The 23,851-nt window shown below is 40.6% G+C and overlaps 2 protein-coding genes across 11 annotated transcripts; both read left to right on the forward strand.

Moving 5' to 3' along the window:
• The first annotated feature begins 74 nt into the window (after positions 1–74).
• On the forward strand, positions 75–14,742 carry LOC120310784 (centromere-associated protein E-like). 8 transcript variants are annotated; one of them, XM_039349561.1, is made up of 12 exons: positions 75–1,252; positions 1,458–1,576; positions 3,672–3,806; positions 4,886–5,003; positions 5,925–5,975; positions 7,531–7,608; positions 8,850–8,906; positions 10,163–10,222; positions 11,461–11,525; positions 12,093–12,174; positions 13,415–13,473; positions 14,249–14,742. In XM_039349561.1, the coding sequence occupies exons 2-12, from the start codon at positions 1,527–1,529 to the stop codon at positions 14,436–14,438; spliced, it is 945 nt and encodes a 314-aa protein (XP_039205495.1). In that variant the 5' UTR covers positions 75–1,252; positions 1,458–1,526; the 3' UTR covers positions 14,439–14,742. The 8 variants fall into 8 exon arrangements, with proteins under 8 accessions (XP_039205495.1, XP_039205496.1, XP_039205494.1 ...); XM_039349562.1 differs by having other exon boundaries at positions 75–1,067; XM_039349560.1 differs by having other exon boundaries at positions 75–1,576.
• Positions 14,743–14,918: 176 nt separating this feature from the next.
• DNASE2 (deoxyribonuclease 2, lysosomal) lies at positions 14,919–23,480 on the forward strand. 3 transcript variants are annotated; one of them, XM_039349571.1, is made up of 7 exons: positions 14,919–17,335; positions 18,050–18,159; positions 19,138–19,315; positions 19,793–19,874; positions 20,049–20,213; positions 21,203–21,400; positions 22,359–23,480. In XM_039349571.1, the coding sequence occupies exons 2-7, from the start codon at positions 18,068–18,070 to the stop codon at positions 22,715–22,717; spliced, it is 1,074 nt and encodes a 357-aa protein (XP_039205505.1). In that variant the 5' UTR covers positions 14,919–17,335; positions 18,050–18,067; the 3' UTR covers positions 22,718–23,480. The 3 variants fall into 3 exon arrangements, with proteins under 3 accessions (XP_039205505.1, XP_039205503.1, XP_039205504.1); XM_039349569.1 differs by having other exon boundaries at positions 14,920–17,331; XM_039349570.1 differs by having other exon boundaries at positions 14,922–16,985.
• Positions 23,481–23,851: the final 371 nt, after the last annotated feature.

Here is a 23,851-nt window from a genome sequence, read left to right on the forward strand (position 1 = left end):
GAATTGCATATTTCTGGCATAATATTATACAACCCAGTAGGTATGACTTCCATGGTCATGGCTTGGTATATTATGTATAGTTTATTCAATAAACCATGCATAATAAATGATTGCCTGTTGTATTACGTGAATCCAGCAATGTATAGTTGCTCTTCCTATTCAGCTGATACAGTATGAGAAGCAAGAGACATTTGGGAAAGGTCTCAGCTGTTATCTGAGTGCTTAGATGTAGCTCCAAGATAACTAACAATCATCCGTAAACCTGGAATTTTGAGAAGAAACAAAAATTACTGGCTGTTCTGAGCTGCCACAGGTCTTATTCTTTGTATCAAAGAAAAGCTGCAGCCTTTTTTTTTTTTTTTTTTGAGGAAATAGGTTTTCCTATGATTTTGAAGAAGCTGCAGCTGAGCCAATATTTCAGCTTTTCCTCAACAACAGAATAATCACCGAAAGATTACTTTTGGGCACCTCCAAATACTGGCTGGTCTTGCCTTTCTTCCCCTCCTCAGTGGTTATGAGCATTAATATTCTCGCTCCTGGAAAGACCCAAGAAAGGATACCCCTGGTCAGTGAGATAGGAGAACAGACATTTTAGCAAGCAGTCTGCCACTTCTTTTCTCTCTGGATTTGTTTTTGCAATGGGAGAATGCAGGCTACCATGAGGGAGCTCAACCAATCTGTATCTTTCTCCTTAAAGAGAAGTCTGGTGGTGTTAACACACGTGGGCCCCGGGTTTTTGGATGGGGTGGAGATAAATTCCTAGAGTCCCTTGGCATGTCATTGGGGCTCACTTCAATATGAAATTGCTTATCCTACAGTTCTGGAAGAAATGCCACAAAGTTGTTGCTGCAGTTTCCAGATGTCTCCCCAAGATAATAGGTGAAAAAGCCTAAGAGATTTTGCCTGCCTTAGAGTGCTGGGCTAAAAGGGGAAAGTTCACTGAGGCAATAAAAATTATCTAAAATTGTGTCACTCGTGGTCTGCTGGATGTGAGACGGAGGCAATTTTCCAAGGAGCCAATGAAAAAGCTATTGCCAGGACAATCCCAGGTTCTGGGATTACAGCATGTGAGGAACTAGCCCTATGTTTGAGATGCATTTGGAAGGTAGAATGGTAATGGTTGGCAGTTGGTTGCCGAGCAACATGTTCCTATGTGATGGCAACTGGCTTAGGGAGCTACTCTTAGAAGGTCTATTTAATTGGCTTGGTGGTCACTAACTGATGTCCTGATGAATCTGTCCCTGAGTGGCAGGTATCAGTTTCACACACACACACACAAACATGTAAATTGGCCATACAAAAATATGACATATATCAAGCCAATTCTTCCAAATGTTATTTTTGTAACATGTTTTTATGTATGCACTGGATCACAGAAACAGCAATTTTGGGGTGTCATCTGATAAAGTGGTTCAATATTTATAAATGCGTGAATAGCTTGATATTTTCTTTTTCAGGGTCGCCAGTTCATGCTTGCAAATGTATTAATTTTCTTTAAGAAATTGCCCAACTAAGGAATTGTGGACATGAATATGGCACTGAGTCAAAGCAGCAAACTCAAGCAAAGAAGTCCTGGGTGTGTTTTAACAGCTTTTCTTTGCAGCCTGATTATGAAAAAGAGCTAATTGTGAAATGGGATCTGTCAGGCCATGGGAAATATGTTACAGAAAACAGACATCTTTAGCATACTGAATAGGAGGTAATGAAGGTAAAACTAGATACAATATTTACACTTGTCTCTTACAGGAATAGCAATACCATCACCAGTAGTGGAACCATTTGGGGCTTTTCATAGAGATAGAAGGGCCTAGACCCAGTTTTGTTTGATGGATACCATTCTAGACTGGGATTAGAGAGATCCAGGTTCAGGTTTGGGTTCCCATTCAGCCATGGAGTTGGCTGACCAAATAAGCCAACAGTACTTTCAACTCACTTTACTCATGACAAAATGGGAGATGTCCTATGTATACTGCCTTCAGCTCCTGGACAAATAGCAATAAAACAATCTCTTTGTTTCCACTTAGTCCCTATTTAGCCAAAGAAGCTTTTCTCCCACTATACATCATGTTAGAAATATGGGAAGGGAGATTTGATTCACATTATATAATCAGCTGTTTCCCTGAATGAGCAGACAGGATGTATTTACCAATTTATATACAGATAAACGCTTAGATAAACACAGAACCTTGAATTTTCAGCCACAGAAAAGATTGGCGATAATTTTAAATGAGTATGAGAAGGAATATTCCCATAGTGTATAAGAAAAGAAGAAACAAATCCAGCTTTAGGAAGAACTCTGGATATAAAAAGTACATACCTCTGTTGAAATGCAAGTTTTTTGAGATGTAAAAATCAAACCAAGATAAATCACTTCAGAATTTTTTCCCTCTTTTAACATATACTGTAAATTGTACAATTCAATTAAAATGGGGGGGGGGAATCTTACAATAACATGGTTGCACAAGTGTGCACACCCTCTTATAAATATGAATGTGAATCACATTCAAACTGATGTTAAATAGTAGTCAGTGCACACCTGCCATCCATTAAAGTGACTGATCAAGCCCTATACAGTTACTCAGTTGCCTCTTACAGCAAAAGTCATGATCTGCTATGTTTACAAAGCATTAAAGGGATCTCGTTGCTGGAATGCATTAGTCAGGAGAAGAGTACAAAAAATGTCCAAGACATTTAGGGGGGTGGAAATAAAAATAAAAAACTTACAATAATGCAAACTTTAAATAATACTTTATTGAAACACCTTTTGATTTTATGACAGTATCCAGTCTTTTGGAGTAGGAGCCTATCAGCCTGGCACATCTTGCCTTGGGAATCTTTGCCCCTCTTCCTTGCAAAAGTACTACAAATCTGTCTGATTGTGAGGTCATCTGTGCACAGCCCTCTTCAGGTCATCCCATAGATGTTCAATTGGATTCAGGTCTAAGCTTTAGCTGGGCCATTCCAAAACTTTGATCAGCTTCTGGTAAAGCCATGCTTTTATTGATTTGGAGGCATGCTTTCATATTGAAAGGTGAAATTCTTCATCTTCAGCATTTTAATAGAGGCCTGAAAGTTTTGTGCCAAAATTGATATTTGGCATATTCATAATTCCTTCCACCTTGACTAAAGCCCCAGTTCCAGCTGAAGAAAAGCCCCAAAGCATAATGGTGCTACCATGCTTCACTGTGAGTATGGTGTACTTTTGGTGATGCATGCTGTTGCACCAAACATACTTTTTGAGGTTATGGCCAAAAAAATTCAACCTTGCTCTCCTCAGACTATAACACATTTTCCCACATGCTTTTGTCAGACTTGATATAGATTTTACAAAATGGAGCCAGGTTTGGATGTCTTTCTTTGTAAGAAAAGATTTCCATCTTGTCACCCTACCTACCCTATAGCCCAGACATATGAAGAATATGGGAGACTGTTGTCCTGTATAGTACATAACTACTACTTGCCAGACATTCCTACAGCTCCTTTAATATTGCTGGAGGCCTCTTGGCAGCAATTCTTATTTTCTTCTTGTTTTTTCATCAATTTTGGAGGAACATCTAGTTCTTGCTTTTCACACTTATCAGTTGGACAGGAAGTATCACTTCTGCAACCTCTCTGATTTACCAGAATGCCTCAAATTCACTCCTCATCAATTTTCTCCCCTACAAACTCAGGAACTTTGAAGATGAGAATGCTTGGCTACAGGAATGGATCCATGAAGAACTTGCTCACGGTGAAGTCTGGCAGAAGGAATATGAAGCACTGTTAAGACATCAGTCCCAGCTTTGTGCCTTGCTGCAGACTAAGAGGTGAGAGGCTGTCATGGGGATTCTTCCCAATTTTTCCTGACAGTTGCTGATCCCTCAAAAAGCTGGAGAGAAAATGGGGTCCCATGAAAATTATTTATTCAGAATTCAGCCTCCCATTTTTCTATTTGGTCAAAAACCAGAAATACATTGAAATTTGTTCAATGTAGAGAAAAGTAAGGTTTTACACTTAGGAAAGAAAAATCAATTGTACAGGTATAGGTACAGGTACAACTGTGAGAAGGATCTTGGAACCCTAGTAGACAATCACTTAAATATGAGCTAGCAGTGTGTGGCAACAGTCAAAAAAGCCAACACAATTCTAGGTTGTATTAACAGGGATAGAATCAAGATCATGTGAAATATTAGTTCTGCTTTATAAAATCTTAGTAAGACCACACTTAGAATACTGCATCCAGTTTTGCTCACCACATTATAAAAAAGATGTAAAGATTCTGGAAAGAGTATAGAAAAGAGGGACAAAGATGATTAGGGGATGGAGGTTAAAACATTTGAAGAATGGTTGTAGGAACTGGATTTGTCTAGTCTAGTGAAAAGAAAAACTAGGGGTGACATGATAGCAGTGTTCCAATACTTGAGGGGCTGCCACAAAGAAGAGAGGTTCAATCCATTTTCCAAAGCACCAGAAGGCAAGACAAAAAGCAATGGATGGAAACTAATCAAGGAGAGAAGCCATCTAGAACTAAGGAGAAATTTCCTAACAGAACAATTGCCTTCAGAAGTTGTAGGTGCTCCATCACTTGAAGCTTTCAAAAAGAGACTGGACAGCCACTTATCTGGAATAGTATAGGGTTTCATGCTTGGGCAGGGGGTTGGACTAGATTAGAAGTTCTCCAAGGTCCCTTCCAACTCTGTTATTCTGTTATGGCTAAATTTAAAGCCATTTTTGTAGAGGTTTTTCTTCATGGTGATTTAACCAAAGAATACTGCAAGGATTTGCAAAGGTTAGCTGATAGGAAGTAGGAAGGCTCAGCTCAGTGTGCTGGCAAGTGTAGGGTGCTTCTGGGATTAAATTTTGGCATAGGAGATGGTGAGGATACCTTCCCTTTTCTCCTTTGCAGTTTTAAGTCCCTGGAGAAGAAAACTCGAGCATTGCAAGAGGAGCTGGAAGAAATCCAGGAAGTTCTGCAGGAGTATCAGAACCGAAGTCGTCAACGCCAGCTGCATATCCACAAACAAGTGAGCCCCTCAGGGGACCAATTTAAGAGCTCTGCATTCTCTCCCCATGGTCCTCAGCTTCCCCTCCTTCCTTCCTTATACTATTGTGTTTATGCCTCAGGGTGGAGATAAGAGAATTGGTTATGTGACATGGTGTTCTAGAAACTTTGGCCAATTTGTAATCTGGGAGAAAGAAGTTGGTGTTAGAATGGCTCTGTAGATTAACAGGAACCAATAAAGGTTGTTTGTTTGTTTGTAATTTTTGTAATTGCTGTTTCAATGTTCTGTTTTTAGTCTTCATTTCTGATGACCAATAATACATTTTCTCCTTCAAATTTAGGCATTCTAAAACAACGTTTTTTAAATACCTTGGAATAAATTGATTACGTCTAGAGAAATATCCATTCCAGTATGTGGTTTTTCATTATCCTATCTGATATGTAACATTTTGAAGAAATAAAAAGTGTCTTTAAAAATAGGCATTCTGGTGCTTTCTAAACATTTTGGACAAGAGTTTTGATACTCCTTTCTCATTGGCCATGCCATCTTGCTGATGAGAATCTGAAACTTGCCTGCTGATGAGAATCCGAAACTTGCCTTTGGTATGTTTGCTGTGCGAAATGCAATAGGGATTGGATTCTTTTAAAAACTCTACCTTTTTGGAGAATTTCAGATTAAGGCCATTCAGATCAAGAAAATAGTGCTAAGTTTAATAAAAGTTTGAATTCATTAATAGCAATCTTAGCTGTAGTCCCCATGTCTTCAAGATAACAATACTGGCTTTACACAAATTGCATAAAGCATGCTGAATATTCTAAGGTGCTACACAGTATAATTTCTAAATGTTAATAGTGCTGATAAGAAAAACAATACAACACTAAAATTGTTCAAAAAAATCTGAGAGCAGGGCTTAGACTGTTCCATTTGTTTGCTAAATTGCAGGAAAAGGAAAATCAGAAAATGGCTGAGATAGTTAAAGAACTGGAAAAAAAGGTGAGTACTTGAGATAGGGCAGAGTTCAAGAAGATTGCTGCTCTTATTCTTAACTTCAATTGACTATAAAATAAAGTGATTAACTTTGGCTTAAGGTTATCACTTTGTGCTCCAAGTACAATAAGTCTTAAAACATAAACTTGCAAAAAAACCAGTGCCATACTAAATGAAATAAATTGATGTCATAGATATGCCAAATTCCATTAACCAATATTTGAATATGCAGCACTTAATTTGCAACCTGAAATGGAAATTGGGCATTGTACCTGCCACTTGACTCCTGGTGACCCTATGGGATAAACCCATGTAACTTTTGTAGCAGTTTCATGGAAGTGGTTTCTTATTGCCTCCTTCAAAAAAAAAAGATTCCCAATTTCCCAACTCAGAGTCTTAGTCTCCCATCCAATTATTAACTAGATTTGTCCCTGCATGACATTTGAAGATCTGCTAAATTTGATTAGTTGCTGCCACGTAGCAGTGATAGTACGGTATATATAGAAATGGTGGAAAAGCAGGGATGGGAAGCCAGGAAAAATAAATGAAGTGCTTCCCCTTTTGGTGGGAAGGGGGGAATGGGTAGAACCTTAGAAATCAATGCAAAACACCAGCTGCTAAATAAGAAACCAATTATAACCTGGTGAGAATGGTGAGAATAAGTCAGCAATGCAAACTCTGAATTTGGAATAATATTTACTTGGATGGCAATTTCCAGCATGTAGCAAGACTCAATAAGTCAATAGAAAGATACCAACTCATGATAATATATCAGAACTGTACTTAGCCAAACATCTTTGGATATATGCTGCTTATCTAGCATCATTTCATAATTCTTCACAGGTCAAAGATGTGATTACATAATGGAGATTGCACATATAGGAACTGTATGACACCATAAATCTAATCTTGCTTCAAATTTAATTCAAATGAGTCTGAAAATTCAGACCAAAAAAACTAATGCAGTAATCTGACTAAATAATCAGCTACAGAGGGTAGATTTATAAAGATATGGTTAAATTTCCTATCTTACGTAGGATTCAGGATCTTTGCTGATTTCAGAAATCTAGAAAATCTCTTTCCTTCCGCTGCTATTCTCATTCTCCCAAACCATATTAAGTTGGACACAGATTGGCCAGCTCTGGTTTAGAGGGACCCTTTTCTGAAACAAATGGGGGAGCAGGCATCTGAACTAAGAATTGTCTTTGATACAAGATACTACATTTGCTAATTTTTCAGAATGTGAGAGCCTCAGCAGATACAAAAGACATGTTAGTCTAGGACAGGATCTTCAAACTTGGCCTTTTTATGACTTGTGGACTTCAACTCCCAGAATTCCTCAGCCCGCATGCCATAAAAGGACCAAGTTCAAAGACCCCTGGTTTAGGAGAATCTGTTCTTGGCTCATCTCTGAGAGGGCAGATGATGTGGAAAAGTGTGCAAGATCAAATAAGAAACCACTATCCTGCTTCCTAACCATCTATCTGTGAGCCCATATAACAGCACTGCCTTCTTCCCAGCTATGAAAACTTTGGATTCTTTTTGCAATCATAACATACAGGTCTTCAAGCAACAGCTGGATGAGCAGTACAACAAAGATGTTCAGAAGGAACTTAGATCAGAAGGCAATGAACTGAAGGTAACTTTCCCATACCTTATATATTTGTTATATAGACCTACTAGACTAGGAAATCAATACAACTAATGTAAAATGATCACAGAATTTGGTAGTAGAGTAATAGAAATCCTAAGCATTGATTTGTTATCTTGTGTACTTATTTTATGCACACACAAGCCCATGCGCGCGCATGCACACACACACACTTATTTACTAAATATAGTTCTGATTCTTTGAGTAACTGTCCCTTCTCTTTCACAAGAAAAGATCCACTTTGTACAGACAGGAGGAGTTATACACTTATGTATTTGTTTTTCATGCCACATGCTACAGCTGTCAGATTTATTAAGACAAGGTAAGATTTATGGTGGGAGGATTTTCATATGAAGCAGGTTATTAAACTAATAGTGCTCTACTGCTGTCATATTCCCTACAACTAGATGCTGTAGCTGTTGGGCAGTGAAAAGCATGGGAAATGGGAGGTCTGCTAATTCCTCCTCTGTTCTTTACCAGGAAGTGGGAAAAATCTGAATGGAGATAGGAGATCTCTGTATGTCTCCTCATGGGCGGGGAGAAAGGAATGAGCTTTTTTTGAGCATGGAGCAGAGGTTTTGTGCCCTAGTTGGTTCCCTTCTGTTCCCCAAAGTATCATAATGGAATATGTCCCTATTAGGAATATATAAAGTTAAAAGGACACTTCTTTCTGATGAAGCTATGAGGCAAAACTGCAAAGTGAATAGCCTCTGCTTTTATGCACTGGAGAGGCTGCCCTGTTTTGCTGCTCTCTAAGAATGTAGTCCCTGGGCATTTCTTTTGATATGAGCTGTCAATCAAGAAGAGATTTGCACCTCAGTACTTTAAGAAGTAGGGTGAAGCACTGAGGCAGAATACATTATGGCATGGCCTAAAGTGTGTTGTTGAGGTGGAACATTTTTGCTTTGCAAAGAGCAGTGTTTAGAAGGGCAATTATTGCTACTACCGGTAAGAAAAAAAATCTCTCCAAGATTTCATGTGTGAAGTATTTGAACGCATTCTTGCTGTTCTGAGAATATAGTTTCTCACCAGCTTACTTACTTGTTGAAGACAAAAGAGAACTACTGTATTGAAACTGGAGCTCCACAATTGTGTCCCACCTTTGGGACAGAAATAATCTAAGATATTCAAGATCTTAGGGGACAGCTCATAGCTGTGGCTGTGTCTTTGCATTTGAAGACTGCAAGTTGTTGCAACTATATTATTATAATTTTTTCCCACCAACACAGAGGCACTTGTTCGAATGGGAAGCTAAGTGGCAGACAAAGTATGAGAGGATCAGGCAGGTAAATCAAATATATTTCTGGTTTCAAAGCTCCTTTGTTTTTGACAGCAAGCTAATCATGGGTCTTTGGCTGAGAAATGTGAGTCAAGGCGGGGATTGATTATTTTTCAGCTCTCTATTTTATAATAGTCACTTTTGTCAAAGTTCACAACCTATATATGTTATTCAGCAGGCAGGGCTATTGTTCAATCGTCTCTCAGCTGCTACTTCCTGGATCCTTACTTTAATTTGAGAGATATGTCATTGCTTAGGAGCAGCTTCTAAGACTAAAAGGTCCATTTATTCATAATAAAACTAGCCTTGTGGAAATATTGAATATAAGAATTGGAGACAATGATAGTATATAATGTTAATTTCCCACAAAGCCCAGCCTGATGCTTCTGGGAACCCAAATATTAATGCAATAGCTTCTTCTACTGCTTTTCCCTAGAAACAGGTACTAAGTGGCCTACTGCACCCCATATTTATACACTATACAGCCATTACAACTAATTGCTAGTACCACCCAGGCCCTATGAAGTTGTCTCAAATTCATTCAAAGCAGTCGAAACTATCACTGCATGTTCTGATTTCCTCTCCATCTTCAACATTCAGGCTTACCAGATCATTCGGAATTCTAGAATTATGAAAGAAAAAATATAATACCTTCCTCCCCTCTGTTCACTTTTCATTATGCACTCTCCTTCAAACCCAAGAAAGCCTGGACAAAGAGCCTTTGTCCGCCTAATATCTGATCAACCTCCTCACTGTATGGAACAAGCTACCATGGTGTGGTTGAGGTTTTTTTACCAGATGTTGTTAAGCAAAGACTGGATAGTGTCAGTGGCATTTCTAGAGGAACTTGTACTGGGCAGAGGGCCAGACTATATAGTTTCTAAAGTCCCTTCCAACTCAAAGATTCTATGATTCCCAAAGTACCACTTTGATAAAAGAATAATAGAACATAAATATGTTACTATGATTTCAAAACCTATATTTTTCAGTCATTTATATTTTAGCAAACTGGTTAGTAGTTAGCTAGGTATTTTAATATTTTGATAATATATTAACATTAAATAAGTATAATACAGCAAGCCTGTTTACAAAGCAATTGCAATTCTTCCTACAGCTTCTAGAAGAGTAATTATATATTAATATTATGAGTTTTTAGCATAGAAGCACCTCCAGGTTCATTCCCTCAAAGTATGCAAGGTTGACAGCTCTCTTTTTTTTCTACATAGAAATAGAATAAAAGTCTTCTGATTTTTGGCATTTTAGAAACAGCAGCATATTGAGAAACTGAGCACTGTAATCCAGGGGCTGTCTCTGAAGAGCCAGGTAGGACTCCCTTTAGGCTTTGTTGCCTGCAACAGAGATGTCACATATATGAAGCCAACAGAATCTATGCATGATCAAAGGGAATCACAAAGTAAAAGCGAATCAGCACTGAAACAAACGGGGCACTGCACTGCTTTCTAAAAGAAGACACAGACCTAGAAAATGTACACTGGAGAAGCTTGGTACAAAAAAAAAAAAAAAAGACAGCAAAGATAGGCGCTTCTGCTTTGGCTGGGTGTAAAAGGTAGATGGTTGGTGCGGGGAACTGGCAGAGAAGACAACTGGGTGAACAAAAGCTTGCTTGGGGCTTCATAGAGGCTGTGGCTTAGTGCTATTAAGGCAGGCTTGGGAGCCACGTTTAGGAAACCAGAGAAGCTGGGGCACATGGGGTAACAGGCCAAAGGTCTGAAAAGGAAATAGCAAAGGCAGCAAAGTGCTTCTGCTTCAGCTGTGGTGGCTGGGTGCAAAAAGTGAAAGGTTGGTGCAGGGAACTGGAAGAGCAGGCAGCTGGGCAACCAAATGCGTGCTGGGACAGACTCTGGTAACTGAGGCTTCCCAGGACAGGGCTAGCAGCTCCAGAGTCACACAATGCTGGGGCTACTTGTGCCACCCCAGAAGGCAGAGTGCAGGTTGGCCAAAATACAGACATGGGGGGAGGGAACAGTTGTGTTGGGAGTTGGAGCCTGTTCCTTACCTTACAGAGGCTCAGGGCTTGGAGGGACCAAGCCTGGAATGGCTTGAGTTGGAGTGGGTAGTTGCTTAAATACCCGCAATTCCTGTTTAATGACTCAGTGGGGAGTGCTGGGATTGCTATCATATGTTGTTGTGGTGATGTGACATCTTGCTTTATGACCACAGCAATTATGACAGCAATCCTGGTCCCAACTGAGACCATAAGTTTAGGATTACCTGTAATTGCCACAGCAATCTAAGTGCTGAAATAACAGATAAAAGTTGAAGATTATGATGAAAATTGTGTCTGCCAAATTCCTAGAAAAATCCTCTTCTAGTTTTGATTTCAGGTTTAGATTATCTTCAGTTAGAATCAGATGGCATATAAAGCAATCCAATATAAACTATTAAGGATTAGCGATCTTCAAATTAATCTCTCTTCCCATATCCTGCCATCTCAGGGCTTTCAGGAGAGTCTGAAGCTTAACTGAATTAGTGTAAAAAATTAAGATAAAGAAAAATATGAAAGACTAAAGCAGTGTTATTTTCTTTCTAAATCAATGAAGGAACTGCACCGAAGTATCACCTTCTTGGAAGACAATGTGGTGGAAGTTCAACAGGAAATAGCACTGTAAGGATGACCTAATCAATCCTCTTAGTTGGCTATGATGATCAGTTAATGAGCTGAGCATCAAAGACTTAGACCAAATCTTGGCCAAAAGGAGTATGGTCACAATTTCTTGGACTCAGTTCCTCATCTGTAAAATAGGAATAGCAATAATATCCATTTGAGGGTATCTCAACAAATAGGTCTTGGGAATGTACATAGGCTGGAAATAAATAAAAATTTAGCACATGTTCTCATTGAAAACATCCTGGATTGGAATTACTATTGGAGTTTGCTACATTTGACAGTGGAATTGCATTTATTTGCAAGAAACATTGTGTGCTTGTGTGTGTGTGCGCGTGTGCGCGCACGCGTACATGTATAAGAGACGAGATATTTTTGGAGACTTCAAAATTAGTTTAATCTGCAGCTTAAAAGACCCAGAAGGCAAGTTGGGTAAAGCAAGAATAAGTTACAGAGTTGCAAGTCCCAAGATATTCTGTCCAAGTTGTATTCTCTCCTGTTCTGCTAGGCTTCAGTTATACACACAGAAAACATAGCCTGCCTTTTTACTACTGTGTTCTATTTTAGTTTGCAGAAAGATGCACTTTCTGGAGAAATGGTGACCTTGGCAGGAGGCTTTCTTTGGGAGGAACAAGTGTGCGACCAGATGGTATGAAGTATGTGATTGGGTGGTTGCAATTGTCCTTAATGCCACCCTCTTCCAAATACAAAACTCTGGATGATTTGGCCAGGGCCTCTCCAACTAGTTCCCTGCCTTGAGATACTTTGCTATTTCCCTCTGAATAGTCACTATGAAAGAGGCTCTAACACTGCCATCTTCCTTTTTTTTAAAGAAAAAAAGATGGCACTTGAACACAATTTCAAGAGTGAAGAGGCAATGGGATAAAGCAAGAATCTGTATTAACAGGAACCCTGAAATTCTGACATGTCCTCTATAAATAGGGTTTGCAATCATTTTAAGTATGTTGGAGCAGAGCTGCAAATTAATACTCGTCCACGAGGGTCTAGGACAACTTGCCATGACCAATTCACCATGGCCAACTTGCTGCGGGATAACTCACCATGGGACAAGAGTTACATTAATATTGAAGAAATGGTGGAACAGAATCATTAAAGAAAGGATGCAAAAAGAAGGGCAAAATGAAATGTGAATGACAAAAAATTAAAATATTTGTTTTAATTATTTTAAATAATTAAATTGAATTGTTGAATTGTCCTATGGCGAGTTGGCCTGTAGCGAGTTAACCATGGTGAGTTGTCCCATTCTGTATCAACAAGATTGGCAATTGTACTTGATCACCCAGCTGTAGAGCCAGCCCAGGACAGCTGCAAATCCTTGTCTTTGGAGGGCCTCCATCTTTGCCACTTTTTCCCCGTTTATTCTTGCTTCTTAACGGGGAAGGAAACTGTCAAAGAATACTCCTTTTTGCACTCCACTACAGGTAGTCCTCAACCTATGACCATAATTGGGATGGCAAGCGATGTAGTCGCCATGTGACTGTACCTGATTTTACAACAGTTTTTGAATCGTGATCATTAAGTGAAACATGCAGTCATTAAGCGAATCCAGCTTCTCCAATTGACTCTGCTTGTCAGAAGCCTGCTGGGGAAGTTGCAAATCATGATCATGTGACCACAAGACTCTACAACAAATGTAAATGCTAGCAGTAGCCCAATGCTCAAATTGCATTTCTGTAACTGTGGGAGTGAGGAGACAATTGTCATTCTAAGGACAGAGTGTCACTTTTTCTGTGGCAGTCGTAACTTTGAAGTGTGGTTAAACAAATGGTTATAAATTGAGGACTGCTTTTGGAAGAGAGCATAGGATTCTTAACAGTGTGCTTGGTGGAACTCTTGTAACTCACATTTTATTTTTCCTATTCTCTCAGAAGAGACTTCCACATCTGGAACTATACAGAATTACTTCTAAGGAATACTGCTCATCCATGTAAGTGACTGATGGACTATTGGAGAAATGATTTATTAACACTTTAACATTTTATACAATATTTTAATTGTACAGCTGTAAACTGTATAGAGTCATCTTGGCAAGTTGGCAGGCAAAGAAGTCTAAATAAATAAACATGCAGGTACTGTAAAATAGGTAGACAAAAAGCAGAAGAGTTGGAGGTGGGGGGATGGAAAGAAAGGAAAGGGCATTGACTGTATTCACACAATGAGCTTTAACCAGATTAGTAGAAGACTGAAAGCTGAATTACATGATGTATACAGCTTAATTTAATGTGTTTGAATATTAATTAATCTAAACTTTGTCCCCCCATCCCAATACTGTTAGGCATTTTTTGTATTGCAGCTTTAAGCTGTTAATCTCCCATGAATAAACCAGATGGAAATAAAGAAATCCCATTCTAGATTTCAGCTCCTCCCACTGCTTTGGCTCTGGTTGTGGCCTGTTATTCTGATTGGTAATCCCCTCCCCTTTTAAAATTCCTACTGAACTGATTAAAAAAACAAGACATTGCAGCTTTACCATTTTTTTCTCTCCATTGGCTATAATTTAGAAGAAGTGATGACTCTTCAATTTCATTGGTTAAAAAAAAGAGATGGCTCCCTCATAGCATTATTCCAATATTAAATCAATGTTAAAAAAAATGAAGAAAAAATAAATCCACCTTTTCATTGTTCCACTAGGAACCATCAGCTGTATTTGATCCTCTTCTTGTGCCTTTGTTTACATATTGTTCTTTCCCCTTTTTGTGCAGATCTTTCCTACGTCCAACTCCCCAGGCTGCCTGGAGGATGTTGTGGGCCTTGGCCAAAGTCCTGTTTCTGATCCTGCTGTTAGCTCTGCCTCTCCATTTCTTTCATGGCAGGTACTCCAGGCAGCCATGTTTGCAGCGGCACTCAACACCCCTGCTCTACATCGAGTCCAAGAGGTTGTTTCCCCTTTAGCTTCCTGAAGGCACTTACACACATATCATTAATGACCTTTAATAAAATTGAATAACAATCGCCACAAACTTCTCTGTTTACCTGAAATAGGAACCATATCTGTTGTTTACTGTGCAACTTTCCTTTATGTGGTTGTTGTTTTTTATTTACAATAGCCAGACTAAATTATCTGCTCTCAATTTGGAATCACAACTTTATTATTATGATTCATTGCAGTCAGCCAGATATTCAGACTGGGTTTGGCATTTTTGTCTACCTATTGAATCCTTTCCAAGGACGTAGGATAGGCAGATGTGGATGTTTGATGGTGTTACAGATATCATCACAGGATGAAAGCTATTCCAAATAAAGCAGCCTTTTGCAATTGACTGATGGCAAATTTGTCAACACCGATGGATATTGTTGTTGTTATTTAAGATTTAATCTTCAATTCAATTCACAGTCTGGGACTACTTAAAAACTTAACAGTTCAAGTCCTAACCAAGGAGCTAAGAGCTGTTAAGGTAGCATCTGAGTATATAGGCTGTACATTGCCCAGAGTCCCTCACTGAGGGAGATGGTGGTCTATAAGCATGAAATATATAAATATATGTAAAGATACAAATAAAAGTGGGATAAAAATCTAATATAGAGGAAAGAAAAATTAGCTATTCTATCAATACTAGAATATTACAGTTTAAAGTTACAAGTATTATGATTATTTGGCTTTCTCATTGATAACATTGAAAATGAGGAGATGAAGGAAGAGCATACAGTATATCAAGATACTTGTTATGTAACAAATGTTTTGGCCATAAGCTAAATAACTTGATATTGAAATTTCTTTAGAAACTTATTGAAATTTTGATAGTTTCTTGCCATTTGTGTAGAATTATCTCAGAAATTATAATTATAATTTGGAGTAATTTGAAATACCATAGTTTACTTTGCTTAATCCATTTATTTCAATGATTGCAGTTGATCCTGAGCAAGATATAGATCTCACCACCTCTCAAAGTCTTTTTAATCTCTTGCCATACATTTAATATTGTAAACTTAGTTATGTTTCTTGATTATTTACTGTCAAATGCAAACCAAAATATTTTGCTCAATAGGCTACCTGACAGCCCGATTCTTCTTGCAAAGAAGCTCTTTCAGAGCAGTTTTCAGTCTTAAAAGGTGTGTCAGGGGTGTCACTCTCCTTTCTGAATATGCCTTATTGAATAATTAGGCATTGTTCTAGGACTGTCACTAGGTGGTGTGGAAATTGATTACTTGTCATCACACGACTTTTTGACTCCTAGCTTTCATACAGACAGCTTTTCTCTTTGACAATCTATCCCTAACCTATTCCTTTAGGTTTCCCAATGATGCATTCATTGCCATTATCACCAAACCTATCCACTTTGTTGCTGGTTGTCCTTTACTTTTCTTTCCTTCCACTTTCCCAGCATTAAAGCCTTTTCCAGAGAGTTGGGTCTTCACATACTCTGTCTGAAATAGAGTAATTTATGGTCATTTGTGCCTCAAGTGAGAACTTTTGGTTGAATTGTTCAATGATCCATTTGTTGATTTTCTTGGCTGTCCACAATATTCTCTCCAACATCAAAGTTGAAAGAAATCACACTACTCTTTCTATCCTACTTCTTTAAAGTCTTTAAAGTTACCAAAATAAAGGACTTAACATATGCAGAATCTGAATCTGAACAAGCTGCTCCCGCTGGACCTGTGGAATGTCAGCTTCGGGAGACACCAAGCCACATGAGACTGATAAAAACACAGGCCCCACCTGGACAGCTGGACACAGAGGACCACCAACAGGTAAAAGCAGGATTCATTGCTGTGCTTCTTCTCTGGATTATCTCAAAAGGTATAACATTTGCCAAGATCTCAGATCTTGATTCATCATTCTAGGGAATTACAGCAGGGTCAGCACTTGATGGCCCGAGGATAGAAGATCAGAAGATCACCAAGAGATTCCCCGGCAGTGAATTTAATGGGGAAGCAAAGCCGCAGGGTTCTAAGTTCTAAGGAGCCTTCCCAACTATAGCAAACCTTCCTGCTGTTCTTTTCCGAATAAACCACAGAGTAGATATGATTTTCCACCTAGCCTGCAACTTAATGCAGGCGGCTGATGCACTCAAATGACCACCCTCCCTCTTCTACTCCCAAGCCCAGCCCCCTGGGCATCGGCAAGCGCCGCCAAACGCCTCCCGCCACCCCCGCCCGGATCCTGCCGGCCTTGGGTGTCGCCTTCAGTTTCCACCCGGGGTTTGCTGGAAGAGCCGCCGCCGCCGCCGCCGCCAACTGGGCAGGGTGGTGCCAAGGCACATGATGTTCTTCTCCATGGGAAAGTTTCTGCACAGTATTGCCGGCTGAGCTTTTGCCAAGCTCGCTCGCTATTCTTTCTTTCCCTTTCACCGGGAGCGAGGCGGAGAAGCGCGGCGCCTTCGGTCGGGGCAGCGCTGAGGGAGCTGTTTAAGAGTCCAGTCCGCGTTGTCCCCCTTCGGTGGCTGCACTACGTCCTGTACGTCCTCCGGAGCATCGGAAAAAGCTTCTTACGGTCAAGTGAGTCAGCCTAACAACAGGCGAGGCGGGGAGGAGCAGATTCTTCGGCAGGCGGTGGGCGTCGCGCCCGGGGAGTTGAGTCAGAAAAGGGTCTGCGAGCGGAGAGGCGAGCTCGCCTTCGCTTATTGCAGAGCGCCGGGCGAGCACTTTGTGCGTCCTCGCTCCCTCCCTCTTCTGTGATTTCTTTCGGTGTCTTCCGCCCCCGACGGCTTTAACGCTGGGAGGACAGACTCTCTCTGCCTAGGATTACGACTCAGCCTTCCTAACGCCCTCCAGGAGCGTTGGCTCTCCAACTCCCATTTTCCATAACTATGCTGCGCAGAGAATGTGGGCGTGGCAGTCCAAGGTAGGTGAGGATCATCAGGTTGGGTAAGGTTGATTTAATTTCTCCGCGTTATTCCTTGGACTAAGATGAGATGCACGGAGATGTACATCTTTTGGGTTAGACCAATTCTGGGTTGCCTGTTCGGTTTTTCCTCTTTTGAGTTTTGTGTGCCATGGCTGTCTCCTAATCTGAATCTGATTATTGGGCGGGGGGCGGCAGTGAAGTGATAATTGCACTTTAATGAAAGATTCATTTTTCACATGACCCCAGAGGCAACAGTTATCGACTATAGGAAGGGCTCGCATGGTACAGTGAGTGATGAGTTAGCCAACTAGTTCTCCGTTGTGCAAATCCAGCACATGTGGTTGCTTTATGGTAGCATGAATGTGTCTTTTGAACACAGTTGTAAGTAGAAACCTCCAGGGACTATGCAGTACAAAATAATTTGTATTTCAGGATTATAAACGCCATTTGCTAAATGGGGAAGTGAAAATAAGTTGGGAAGAAAAATTAAGAGAATCAACTATTGAGATAGTTATATTAGAAAGGGAAAATATATTATTTAATAAGCCAGTTTTCCTCCACTTAAAGAATGTTTGGTTAGAAAACTTCCCTCAGTTAAATACATTTTTAAAAAGGGAACCTTTCATGGGTATACTGACAGGTATATTAGGATAATGGTGGAATGTGGCAATTGTCCTGACTTTCATTTTTAGCCATGCTTGTTCATTCTTTGCAGGGATTCTGCAAAATCCTGATGCTGCTCATTCTGGCACTGTCTTTGGCTCACACCTATGTTGTGTATGGGAGCATTTCCTGCTATGATGACTCTGGGAAGCCTGTCGACTGGTGTGTGTTTATTTTACCTGGCTTTATCTTTTGTTTTCTCAAAAAGATTCCTGCCCTTTTCATCAAAGTCTCTAGAGGAATTTACAAAAAGTAAACTAAATTCTCCACCTCTCTTTCCCTCCTTGGTCTTCCTGTTTCCCTGGCAGTTTTTAGGCTTTTCAATTGTTTACCCCAACTCCTTCCCTGCAACCATCCATGAACAGATGAGTAGTGTATTTGAAATGCCTTGTGCAAGAGATGCAAGCAGTACACTCTATCCTGGCTGCCTTTTAGTCAGAAAATGCATTTATTTATTGTATTTATCAACAATCACACTCTACATGGACTCTTGGTGGTGTACAATTAAGACAGAAATACAGATATAATGTAGAAACAATAATCCTTAAAACTACCCAAATTTTTCATAAATTACTACAAACAAAATTCCTAATGGATCTATTGATGACTGATTTTAAATTAGGGGTCCCCAATCTCCAGTCCCTGGACCAGTACCGGCCCGCAGCATGCCAGCAACCAAGCTGCCAAAACAAGCAAAGCCCCATTCACAAGCTGCAGGCAGCAAACAAAACCAGGCACCCTTTGGTCCGTGGAAAAACCTCTCTCCACGGAACCGGTCCTTGGTGCCCAAAAGGTTGGGGACCTCTGCCTTAAAATACCCTCTGAACATTTTAGCTCTTAAGGTTTTTCTAAAGGTCAGAAGTGATTTGAGTCATTTGGATTTCTGGCAGAAGATTGGTCTGTAATGTAGGTGCCACTGCTGAGAAAAACCTTATTTCTCAGTGAGGCTATCTTTGAAATCCTGTGAGTCTCCACTTCCCTAGATTGCCTCAGGAGTTTACACCCCTAATATGCTCTATCTCCTCATTTCCTTTCCTTTCTCAATCCTACAGTGAAGTCACATTGCACACTTCAGAGAAATTAAATACAGAGTTTTCTCATCCACGGGCTGGTTGCGATTTCTAAAGGCCTGTTTTACAGGTTTATTGTTTACAAGCTGCCCAAGTCCCGTCACAGCTCCCCAGTAGAAGGCATGCGGTACATGTATCAAGATGGACATACCCAGGGCTGGGTGCAAGGCAGGAGCTTGATGAACAGTACTGAGGGAGCTGTGGGCAGAACACTGAATCAGCTGTATCTGGAGGCTGCAAGCAGGCAGGTGAGTCTGCAGAAAGAGCAGTTTCAGTTTCTCATGATCCCAAATTAAAAATTGTGATCATGGGGTAATATGGTTCTCACTGAAAAGACCCAGTTTCTATTTGAATTTCCCTTGAATCACACCAATGGCTACTTGTCTCATCACAAGTAGGACCAAGGGATTGGATGCAAAATTGTGGTAAAGGCCACATTACTGAGGCTGGGTCAGGCTGCATACTTTTTCACATGGGTGGATCTTGTTAGTTTAAAAAAAAATCCCAGAACCTCTAGTCAAGATGTAAAACAATAAGTCATGGACATAAATACCCCCTGGGGAGAAAGGTTTGAAATGTCACCAAATGTCATCCCCTTAAAAAATTGCTATGGATACCTAAAGGTCTGCATTCAAGTGAATCTCTTTTTACTGTTAATCTCTCATGAAGCTACTCAAGTTCTTTTTGAAAAATCTTGCTCTACGTGTGTTTTATTTTCCCTCCAGAGGGAGGAAGAGATGGCCTATGTCCTGTACAACGATGAGCCTCCAAAGGAGAATTTCTCTGGTTCTAAGGGTCATACAAAAGGTAGTGCCCTTGCATCAAATGTATTCAAAGAAAGAGACTAGCTGTGACCTGTGACTTTTCTTCAGTTTAGTCTATGGTGGAGCAGACAAGCCACTTTGTGATGCACTTCTGGAACTTCAAGACAGCTGGACAGAGGTTGACTGCATGCTTTGGTTTTTTCTCTTCCCCTCCCAGGGGTCATCTTCCTGGACAGAACTCAAGGATTCTGGCTTGTTCACAGCACACCTTGGTTTCCTTCCAGACTGGATGAGAAGACGTATGCATGGCCCCACACTGCCCTGACTTATGGACAGAGCTTTCTATGTGTCACCTACCCCTATAGCCAGTTCAAAGCCATAGGTAGGTGTGAGGGCTGGGGAATGTTAGGATATTTAAAAACTCCATGCTGAAAATGAAAATGAAAATCTTGGGATTATTTCAGGGCATTTGGCTAGGAAGTGCTAAAATGTCTTTCCCAAACAAAAATCTTCCCGAACTTGTGGCTTGTGCAGGAGAATGAATGGATTATGAAGATGTAGATAGGATAGTCAAGACAGCAGAGCTATTACCATGGAAACGGAGGAAAGAGAAATTTATAGGTTCATGCTCCTAAGAAGCATAACTTCTAAAATTATTGTTCAAGGAGTACAAAAATTTATGAGGAAGAATTCCAGCCAAACATTTTGACACTAGCTTCCTTGAAATGCATGTGTCAATATGTCATTCAGTCATCTAACCATGCCAGCCAAGCCTCCCCACAAAAATGAAGAACACTCTGTCCCTTGTCTCCACAAAGGAATAGCATATGAACAAGCAATAGACCATCACCATTTCTCAACATGATTCCATTTCAAGAAGCACAGTATTCCTATGGAGAAACTGAGGCAGATTCCACACAGGGTAGTGCTGTATCCCTAGCTTCCAACATTAGCAGTTGTATTCAGCTGCTCCAAATCCCCAAAATCTGGATTGCAGTTTGTTTTCAAGAGTCCCTGTCTTTCAGCCTTCTCCCCTTCCTAGCAGTCAATAAGGTGCCTTGGAAAACCAGTCAGTTAATAGTGTTTTTTTTTTTTTTTTAGCTTCATTAAACAAACAAGCATGGTGAGAGTGCGGATGTGGCAACATGTTGCTAGGCCAGTTTTGGCGTTCTCGTGTAGACCATGTGGAGGAATTGCTGGTCAACTTTGGCAAATGGAAAAAACAATGGGCCTTTGTGAGACTGGAGATCCTAGCAGTACAGAAATATCCTTAGCTGTTCTGAGGTGTCAAAATGTTTTTTTTTTCCTGGCAGGATGATAATGTGCTCCCAGCCAATAAATCTAACACTGTACACTGTATTTCCGCCTTAGGGAATCAGCTGCTCTTCACGGAGCCCCACGTCTATGATTACCAGGTGCCAGGGGCCTTTGCCCGGGATCTGCCTGCCTTGTTGAATGCTTCTGAGGGGAAACATGTACAGGAGGAGCCATGGAACTCCTCGGTGACTCTGACATCAAAAGGGGGCAAGGAATTTGTCAGCTTTGCAAAATTCCGTTTCTTTGATGATGGTAAGTAATGATGGGGGAAGATAGGTGTAGAAAGCAGTGGAGTTACTAGAGAGGGAATATGGCCATCGAGTTATATCAAAACTATGCTCATAAATTCATTTGCAATTACAGGTAATCTCTGAGTTACGAGCATTCACTTAATGCTCATTTAAAGTTATGTGACGAGCGCACCCAAGTGCTTATGAGCAAGTCACAAAGTTACAAATATTATAGCTCTTATGAGGGACTGCAGTGGCTCTGCAACATTCACCCTGGTTATTCCCTCCCTCCCCGCCCCCTGGTTTTCCTTAGGCACCAGGCCTTCAATACTCACCCTGCAAAGATCGAGATCCTTCACTTTCTTAGCTGCTCCAGGCCTTCAGTGAGTTCGTAGAGAATGAAGGCCTAAAGTAACCCCAAGATCACACGAGGTCAGTGGGGCGAGATCTCACGCTACTGATCTCGCGTGATCCCATGGTACTTTAGGCCTCTGTTCTCTGCAACAGAGAACGGAACCGAAGCTGGAGGACACTTCCACGTGCTCAGGGCTTCCGCACCCCACCCTGGCCTCAAATCCAGGCAGCAATGGCCTGGAAAAGGCCTCCAGAGTCCGGATCGGGCTGTGGCAAGATCCAGAAGTGTTCCCCAGCCTCAGATCTGGGCGGCAGCAAAAACTGCAGCAGAGAGGATACGATCTTTTCGAAGTGAGTCCGGTGCAGCAGGAAGGGGGGGGGGAAGCATGTGGTATCTTATGGGTCAGGGAGGCCTTGGAGGCCCTGTTCCATCACTAGGCCCTCCATGACCTTCCCCACTCTGAGATAACTTATGTTTGCTTAACGAGCTGTGTGCATTTTAATGAGCAAGGGAGTAATTTCATTTGAGGTACGAGATTCACTCTACAAGTTTTCGAGTTACAAGTGTAATGGGCAGGCTTCATTACACTCGTAACTCAAGGACTACTTGTATTTCATCTCCCCAGATCTGTACTCTGGCTGGTTGGCCCAGGCTCTTGCTACTGATCTCTATGTTGAATTCTGGCTCAAGTCTCATGGTGTTTTGGCATCCAACTGCTCTGGACAATACAGAGTTTACAATGTGAAGCAACTGGCATTCCAGGACCCAGCCACCACCTTCTTTTCCACATCGGACCATTCCAAGTGGTGTGTTGGAATAGAGAGTGATTCGGAGTGGGCCTGTGTTGGAGACATGAACCGTAATCATGCAGAGGAACACCGTGGGGGTGGTACCATCTGTTGCCGTGATGTCACAATTTGGAAAAGCTTCCACTCCTTGGTACAGAACTATACGGATTGTGATACAACAGGATACGGACTTTAATTGGCTAAGCTTGTCTATATTATTAAGGGAGCAGAATTCAATTAATTGGGAAAGAGATTGATTCGAAAGCATAATAATGTCCCTACCTATCTTCTTCACAGTATATTAACTCCCTACATAGCATAATGCAGGGAGTTGTGCTGTTGCGTTGGTCTCCTTATTTTTCAGAAAGTTAATTTCCAGCAATGGTTTCTTTGTGTTCTGGACTGCTCCCATCACTATCTTTTTCCTGTTACATAATAACAATTCCAAGGGGCTACATGAGTTAAATGGAAAAATACAGAAGGAAATTCTTTTCCTGTAATAAAAATGTATACAGTGTTTATTTTGTATAAGTTTCCAAAATCTGGGTATTCCAAGGAAATATTTTTAGTGTGCAAATTCTATGAGTGTGAGAGAAATAGGCTGATCTAAAGATAAGCCTCCCTGGCCCCTTCTGAGTAATTGGAAAGCCTTTAACAAGGCTTTGTTAAATACAGCATGTCTTAAACCACAGCAACCACAAACCTACTAAGTAACTTCCACATGTGTATCATAATTCTGTAGATTTACAGAATACATGGTCCAGAAAGTAACTCAATTTGAAATGGAGCGACTTCCTCCCCTCTCTTGTTTTTGGCTAAAGCACGAATATTGTTCCATCGCCCAGCAGGTCATGCAAGATGATCGCCCACAAACATAGATGTGGATAAAAGAAGCAGAGACTTTCAGAATGAGAATAAAGTACCAGAGACAAAATGAATAAAAGCTAAAATGCTTTAAAGATGTGTTCTGATGTTTTCATCTTTAAATTCTTTAAATATCTGTTTTACAAAAACAGGCCTGATCAAAATCTCGTGTGCAATCTGGAATGATAAGATATTGCAACCTGCCATCTCCTTTGAATATTACTACAGATGAGAAGCCAGATGGGGATTTAGGAGCATCTGGACAGCCATTTTAAGCAGGCCATAATCATAGTTGTCATAGTCATGAAGAGACTGGGCAGCCACTTGTCTAAAACGATACAGGGTCTCCTGCTTGAGCAGAGGGTTGGACTAGAAAATCTCCAAGGTTCCTTCCAACTCTGTTATTCTGTATTCTCTGAATGGATCAGAAGATGGATACATTTCAGACCTTACTGAGCTGATGGGA

The sequence above is a fragment of the Crotalus tigris genome, unplaced genomic scaffold, assembly GCF_016545835.1.
Source record: "Crotalus tigris isolate CLP2741 ecotype Arizona unplaced genomic scaffold, ASM1654583v1 scf7180000018298.210817, whole genome shotgun sequence".
In the NCBI taxonomy this organism is placed as follows: domain Eukaryota; kingdom Metazoa; phylum Chordata; class Lepidosauria; order Squamata; family Viperidae; genus Crotalus; species Crotalus tigris.